Below are 8,527 nucleotides of genomic sequence, written 5' to 3'. Positions count from 1 at the left end.
GGTTTGAGCGCAGGCTTAGTGCAACATTCACTATCACGTGATTCCTTTTTCTTGACCCCTGAACTCGGAATAAATTGATTTTTTTTCTCTCTCTTTACAAACAAACGGTCTCACAAAAATACTTGCGCCCTGTTCTCCATGGGTTGTAGAAAGATATTAAGCTTTTGCCTTTGACATTGACAAAAAGTTTAAATGTATTTTGAATGTAATGTTCTTAACTATCTCATCAATCTGTATTTATTTATGTTTTCTTTGAGAGTGTACATATTAGTGTAATCATTGGGTATGTGTGAAAGTATGTGAGAGACAGGCAAGAGACAGATACAAATCATACAAAATAAAGATAAAATACTATGCATAGAAAAAGCATAACAATTATGCATAATGGGAACATATTATCTTCATATACAGTATTGGAATTGGGAACTTTCCTATATTTTCAAATACACATCTGTATTCTCTTACATTTCCCTCCTGGTACCCCTCCAGCCATAGGCCATAGTTGAGATAATTATTTTGTAAAAATACAAGAGATTTACAGAGGTGATCACAAATCAAACTATCAAAGGGGTGCAAGAGAGACAGAGGGATTATGTAAATTGCCAGAAGGAGCAGAAGGGAAAGCAGAAGCTCTAAATAGCAACTGTCAATGGCCCATTTTCAAGCCCACCCTTGGCCTCCAACCAACAGATACCTCTCAGGCTGACCCTAGCCCCTATTAATGGACCCTTCTTCATTCCAAATACTGTATTATCAGCAGGATGATAATAGCTCTACTTTGACCTTGGCAACCTCTCCCGAAGAGCTGTATAGAATATAATGGGCCACAAACCATACCCCTTCCCCCACTGGAAATGTATGCATCAAAATGCATTGAAAAAGACACTTATTATATTAATATTGTGCTGCAATGTCATATAAACACATTTTCACCAAGGTCAATACAAACAAATCTGGTGTGAAATGCCTTCTCAGGTTGCAAGTATATTACATATATTGAAATCATGTACTTAAAACAGCAAATGGAACATTGAAATCTGGTGTGAAATGTTCAGTTGGGTCAACCTCTTTGCAGATAGGAAGGAATCAAAAAAGAATAAGCAATATGGTAAAACCCATGCAGTGGCAGGTAGCCTAGTGGTCAAGAGTGTTGGGCCAATAACCAAAAGGCCACTGGTTTGTATCTCCAAACTGACTTAGGCACTTAACCCGAGTTGCTCTGGATAAGTGTCTGCTAAAATGCCATGTCAAGAGAGTCTATTAAATTTGACTGCAGACACACAAATCAATGCTGCTAATATGTTTATTAGATGTTGATGGCTAAACCCTTTCCTAATTATTCTTTCAAAAAGCACAGCCCTTGAATGGCTTTGAGATGGCCCTGGAAATGGCCCGGAACATTCTCACCAACAGGGGACGTTTACGGGACTCCTGTGCAGGTGCTGGTGGCAGGTCATCCTCAAGTTGGGGAATGAATGGGACAGCATGATCATTATCTGTGATAAGAGAACATTGCAGGATCAGAATTGAACATGACAAATTTACTTTCATTCTCTCTGACCACAGTCTAAACCAACCAGACAAAAGGTAATACATCAAAATGACAGCATCTATCATTTGGACTTTGGGAAATGTAAGAGTCGCTACAATGTATGCCTGACAGCTTGTCAAACTCAGTGGCCTTAATCAGAGAAAACATTTTGGGACCAGAGATGAATAAACCTCAGCATTAAACTCAGTAAAGCTGCATTCACTCTGACCACTGGCCACATCTTGGCAATGCATCAAAATAAAACGATCATCATTGTGTGTCGCTTACGCAGCGCAACTCGAGAGGTGCTGAAACACTGCGAAGGCAGCTCCTTTTGAGCGGGGTTGCTCTCTGGTTCCACTCTGCCCTTGAACACCTGTTGCAGAGTAAATTCATCCTTCCATTAGACGCCCCACAATGTCTCACTCTGACCCCATTAGCTTTGGATTCTATTTCAGCTGTAATGAAGGGGAAAAACACCAAACATGGAGCTCCATACCTTGATCCTGACCGTTGGCAACTTTGGGCAGCAACTGAACCTCCGGCCCTGACTCTTCTTCTTCACTCTGGCAGAGGGGACATGACAAGTCTCTGTATCGCCAACAGCTGTAGAAGTGCACCTCACAGGCAATGCGGTGTCAAGGCAGTTGGCATGGAGCTCAGACATGTACTCAACAACAAGGTCACTGGAGGCCTGGCTAGTGCCTGACCTGTGGGTACTTGTGGCCTGAGAGAGACAACTCTCTGACCTGTACACAATATCTGGGGGCAGAAGAGATCAAATAATTAAGCTCAGGATTATGTTGTGCATATTTTACAATAATACACAATCTTGAAAATCGAATGAACACAATTGCAATTAAACTATTATCCTAATCCTATATTCAACAGGAGCTAATCAATTTATTGCATATTAGAAAATAAAATAAATGAAAAGTGTTCATTTCACTTACCATGCACATAGGTCGCGGCAGACACATCATCGGTCAACGCGTCCATCGCCTGGCTACACATCACCATACAAACCTGAGAGGTTTTAGATGAGACATCCTCGTAGATGTCACGGGCAGACATCACATGAAGATGATCCTCTTCACCCACATCAGGCTCATCATCTTCTAGTCTGTTCAGAATGGAGTCCAACATCTCTGTGGCAACTTGGCACTCTTCGGTCATCTGCTCGCCCACAGATGAGTGCTCTGAGCCAGCTACTCCGGCTTTGATCACATTCAGAACCTTTGTGAGGATCTTCTTTGCGCTGTGTCGGACTAACTCCTGGCTGACTGCAACTGTTGGGTCTTTGAGGTCATTGTTGGTAGACACTTCCATGTCCTGGATTTTGTCAGCGGTTACATGGGTATCCTGGTGGTCTTGCTCGTTGTTGAGGAGGCAACCAGTGTACAAACTCTTCAGCTTGTCCACAGCTGTGCTGTAAAGTTTCTGGGAGGATAACTGGACTTGTTCCCAGAACTTGCTCCGCTCTGCCCTACTCACCTCAACTGCATCGTTTAAGTCCACTAGAAGGGACTCAAGAACGTGAGTTGAGGCCTCAGCAATGTTCTTTGAGGAGACGTGGGCTGACAGGATGTCCACGGTTAAAGGAGAATCTCTTATGACCTGAGTCACTACCCGTTGTGCCCTGGCAGGGTATTCTGCCATTAGGCTGTCGGTCTGAAGGTCAGCAGAATGCTGCTTTTTCTTCTGTGTGGTCACGTCCTGTGCAGTGAGTGGATGGCTTAGGATAATTGTTTCCTGAACCCTCTCTGATGGTGGGAAAGGACAATCAATGAGCAGGGAGTGGTAGATGGCAGTGGAAGATATTTCTGGGTGTTCTCTCACAGCCTCCGGCTCCATGATTGCTGAGGTGCCCTGAAGCATCTCACCAATTTCCAGATTGTCGATGCTCTTGACACCCGACGCTAGACGTGCTACAACGTTTCTAGCCATCTGGAGCGGATCAAAGGACTCATCTGAGTTGCTGTCAAGCTCTGTTTTTAACACTTGCAGGACAGTTCTGACTCCCGCTGCTGACCAGACACAGAGCATCCTCGGGTCGGAGTGGGAGCGAGACAGAGGTGAGTGGTTCAAGGGACCACTGCAGCCCTGTGAGGATCTGGATCCCACCTCCAGCTCAAGCTCAGACATGGATGCCTTGAGTTTGACTGCAGCTTTCCGGACCATCTCCCTTGCCACACCATCAATGTCGAGGTCTTCAATCCCGTTCCGGTAGCCAACGCTCTGGGGCCCGGATAATGACTGGTCCTCTAGATATCCAAGGGCATCCAGGGTATCATCGACCACCAAATCCACCAAATCACTGGACATGGACCAATCCCACAGGGATCCGCCGTACATTTCAGCCATTTTCAACTCGACGGCCCTGGTGATCTTCGCCGGAGAAAGGTTCAGCAGGTGGTTGCTGCCTGACTGTCTGGCTGACATCCTGGTCCCTGATCTCTGGACCACCAGACTCTGCACCTCAGCCGACACAGCTGACAGGAAGTAGGTGCAAGGTGAGGACACCCGAACCTCATGTCCTGTCTGAGCATCGCTCTTCGCCCTCTGGATGCTGTTGATGGTTGCAACAATGACCTGACCTGCCAGTGGCCCTAGCTCTGTCTCAAGCCTGCTCTCGATCTCCAGAGGGGACTTTCCAGACACCCGAGTGAGCGCCATCTGTCCCATGATATGGCCATTCATTGTGGTTGTGATTATCCTCAGCATCTGCTCAGCAAATTGACTGCTCAGTGAGCTGATGCTGGTCGAAGGAGCTTCGGCTCCCTGACTGGCACATCCTTTCAGCACAATCTGGGCTAGTCTTGCATTTATCTGCTTGATGATGATCTCCACAATGGCCATGATCAGCCTGGTGTCCGCAGACAGAATAATAGGCCTCATCTTCTTCGGTCTCCTCTGGATGGACGGCAGTATGACCTCACTCAGGGACCTGTGGGCGTCTCTGTGAACCTGACTGAAGATAAAGCTGTGAGACAGTCCAAACACAGACCTCAGGGGGTCTGAGCGGGGTCTGTCCCAATCCTCTTTATCTCTGTCCTCAGATGCGGAGCAATATTTTCTTAGGTTGTCATCCTCTTCCTCATTTCCCAAAGACTCCTCTGAGCTGAAGAGGGCCCCACAACAGAAATATGGTAACAATGACAATAACAAACCTTTCTGGACACAAACACTGCTAACATAATTTAAAAGAAGCAAAGGAATTTTATAAATTAATCAAAAAACTAAAGTCATACAGATGCAGGATCTTAATTTGATCAACAATGTAGGAAATGTAAAACGTGTAGTGTATTTATGGTTTAAAAAGGCTTCTTGAGGTTTGTAATTTCCACTTGATTTTACCAACCCCTACAAAAATGTCCAATTAATTATAATCCAGATAATAATCTACATTTCCTGTTGCTGCAGAATTATTTTCCTGCTGTAGCAAACTTAAGATCCCACATGTGTATTCAGTGGAAATAAAACATTTTAGAGAAGTCATTATTTATACACAAGGAAAGGAAATAACTGTTTCAACCATTATGGGGAGGAATATGCTCATACATACAAAATGGGGGAGGGGAAAGGAGTTGGGTTCCGTGTGCTGGCACCAGTTCTAGGGTTGGCGACCTCGCTTGGCCCATGACTTGGCCCAAGGCTGAATCTGATGCTGCGGCATGTGGAGGCCGCTCCCAGATCTGCTACATTGATTATGACTGAAGACCAGGAGGAGGAAGTTGATGATGATGATGGTGTCCAGGGCAAATCCCTATCCATGCTGAGATCAAGGGCAGGGACCACCTCAGTTGAAGAGGCCTTCTTCACCCATGACAGGATGTTCTTGCACTTAGCATGAGCCTCAAATATGGTGAACTGTAATGTAAAAGAACAGCCGGGAAAGATTGTTCTAAAATCGAACAAGATCTAACATTCACTTAAATCCACCGTCTGTCTACATTGTGCTGTTTGGCGTATGTATTTATTACCTAATCCAAATGACACAACTTAATTGATTAAATAAAGTTATTCTATTCAACTTCCTCCCACCTTGTTTTTGAGATATAACGCTTCTTTACCAGGTTCTCATTGTCTAGACTCAAAGTGCTGACTCGCCAGCTCCTGGTACATTTACTGAGGTTTTGTAATAGAATATCTAGGCCAGGGATGGGCAACTTTTATGGGGCAACAAAAAAATCTGAAATCATCATGAGGGGCCACAGTGGCTCACAGGCCTGCATACCCACATCCATACCCACACATGCAGTCAGAGTCGGCCCTTGCGTTTTAGGCGCCCTAAGCAAAATTGTGCCGGGACCTGCCCACTTTGCGAGCAAATCATTTTGGCGGACCCCCTCTTGAAAGTGGAGAGAAAAATATATAAGTTTTAGTGTTCATTTCTTGCAATTCTTACTTTTACCCCTTTTTCTCCACAAATTTGTGGTATCCAATTGGCAGTCACAGTCTTGTCTCATCGCTGCAACTCCTGTAAGGACACGGGAGAGGCGAAGGTCGAGAGCCGTGCGTCCTCCAAAACACAACCCAACCAAGCCGCACTGCTTCTTGACACAATGCCCACTTAACCTGGAAGCCAGCCGCACCAATGTGTCGGAGGAAACACCATGCACCTGGTGACCGTGACAGCTTGCACTACGCCCAGCCCGCCACACGAGTCGCTAGTTCGCAATGGGACAAGGGACATCCCTGCTGGCCAAACCCTCCCCTAACCAAGATGACGCTGGGCCAATTGTGCGCCGACTCAAACCCAGAATCTCTAGTGGTTTAGACCACTGCGCCACTCGGGAGGCCTAATTTCTACACATTTTGCCCTGCAGCAGAGAGAACATTTTGACATTTTAGAACTACTTTCATGCAATTCTTCTCATTTTTCTATGGGACAGAGAGAAACTCCCCCACAGTCGGCAATTCAACCACGATTACCACAAGTTACATTTTAGATAGATGTCCACTAGATTAATTTAGCCCCCCAAAAATGTTTTAGCTAACATGGGCTAATTGAGTGACTGTCAGTGACTGACATAGGAAGAGGAAAATTGCTGATGCAAAACCACATCTTTAATTTGCACCTTGTGTACTACTGTACTAACTGTCAACAGTAAGTTGAGACCACGACAGTTACAAAAATAAATGGATCTGCGGGCCTACACAAGGGGATCCGCGGCCGCCAGTTGCCCATCCATGATCTAGACTGTGTCCCGAATGGCACCCTTTTCCCTATATAGGGCCCATAGGGTTCTGGTCAAAAGTAGGGCAATATGGAAAATGACACAATTTGGGATGCACTCAAAGTCTATTTTACAGTTTCCTTGATGTTAGAAATTCCAGAGCTAACACTAACTCACCCTTTCATGCATATTCTCAGTAAAAAGAATCCTTTGCCTGCAAAAGAGGTAAATAGATGAGTACTGTTAATTATTAAAACTATCTAACCCTTGACCTCTACAGAACTTTCATAGTTTCATAGTTTTTATGTCTTCACTACTATTCTACAATGTAGAAGAAAATATAAAGAAACACCCTGGAATGTGTAGGTGTGTCCAAACTTTTGACTGGTATTGTACATGTACACTACAAACACACCTTCTGATTGGTTCTTTGCCGGTTGCAGAACATACAGTATAGAGAATAGGAGGCAAGTATGGGGAAGACAAAGAGCAACCTACTTCTCAGTCATCTCCTCCCCTAAGAATTTGAGTTCTGAGGAGGGGCTTCTCTGGGCCAAGGATAGGTTGCAATGAAAAGTCTGATGTGGCTCCCATGTGTTAGATGGGCCGGCTAAGTCCTGATCACCCTGAGATGGGCCGGCTGACTGAGATGGGCCGGCTGACTCTGTATCAGCATCCTCCATCTCTCTTTCTGCTTCAGTCTCCTGTGACTGAGATGGGCCGGCTGATTCTGGATCAGCCTCCTGCATCTCTCTCTCTGCTTCAGTCTCCTGTGACTGAGATGGGCCGGCTGATTCTGGATCAGCCTCCTGCATCTCTCTCTCTGCTTCAGTGTCCTGTGACTGAGATTGTACATATCACCTTCCTCAGACTCTCATTAATTAGCCTACATTATTTATCAAAAGATTATATAACCTTTGACCTCTGACCCTGGAATCTCTTCAGAAAGTCCTCTATGCATAATGTCACCTTGGTGATCTCCTTTACCCAAATACTCACTATTCCTGACTTTGGCAGATGGCAATACTTATCTTGCTTTTCAACATGTGTGATATAAAACAAATCTGAAAAACAAAGCCTACCTCAACTTCTTTCTTCTCCATATTATCAACGGATGTATCACCCCCTAAAAATATGATGCAATTACATTGCAATAAAATGCAGATTAATACATTTTCGACCACCAACAACGCCAACTTGATGACTGAATGGGTGGTCAAATGTCTGATCTGTTTCAAACATATGGAAAGCGTTCCATACGAACACGATCCCTTATGACGTGTGTGATACACGTCACAAACGTAATTGTGCGGTAAATGCAACAGTCAACAGGTGGCAGCAAAATCAACCGTGAAACAACAGATACCAGACTAGACCACTGAGCGTTACAATAATTATCCAGTCAAATCAATTCTGCCTCCATAAAAAACGTTGCTCAGCCTCGGACCTCAGAACAGCCATTGTCGCGAGTTGTCACACAATAATTCCCGGGTTCTCAAGCATTATTGCATACATGCCAACAACAGATACTAGACTAGACACTATTCCAGTCAAATAAAGTCTGCTTCATAAAACAAATAACATATGTCTCGGCCACCACAAGCAGACTTAATTAAAAATGCGTAAAGGAAAATTGTTTCAAAGTGTGTTTGTAAAATGTGAGGCTATATATTATATATTTACACCTACGCCTGTTTACACACACTCTTTGCAAAAGATACCATGTTGGTTAGTTTGCTGATATCAACCTTTGGTGTTGCGATGGTACATCATTTTCACTTCCCATTGTCTAGACTCGAATATTTGACAGCACATG

The 8,527-nt window shown here is 44.5% G+C and overlaps 1 protein-coding gene across 1 annotated transcript; it reads right to left on the bottom strand.

The window, feature by feature from the left end:
- Positions 1 to 104: 104 nt before the first annotated feature.
- On the bottom strand, positions 105 to 8,477 carry LOC118384462 (uncharacterized). The gene is made up of 7 exons (XM_035771022.2): positions 7,210 to 8,477; positions 6,889 to 6,925; positions 5,097 to 5,401; positions 2,485 to 4,652; positions 2,031 to 2,293; positions 1,820 to 1,907; positions 105 to 1,496 (listed from the first exon to the last, which is right to left on the bottom strand). The coding sequence occupies exons 1-7, from the start codon at positions 7,524 to 7,526 to the stop codon at positions 1,345 to 1,347; spliced, it is 3,330 nt and encodes a 1,109-aa protein (XP_035626915.2). The 5' UTR covers positions 7,527 to 8,477; the 3' UTR covers positions 105 to 1,344.
- Between the last annotated feature and the right edge of the window lie 50 nt (positions 8,478 to 8,527).

The sequence above is a fragment of the Oncorhynchus keta genome, chromosome 5 (genome assembly GCF_023373465.1).
Source record: "Oncorhynchus keta strain PuntledgeMale-10-30-2019 chromosome 5, Oket_V2, whole genome shotgun sequence".
NCBI lineage: Eukaryota > Metazoa > Chordata > Actinopteri > Salmoniformes > Salmonidae > Oncorhynchus > Oncorhynchus keta.
This window is presented reverse-complemented; position numbering and strand designations above follow the sequence as displayed.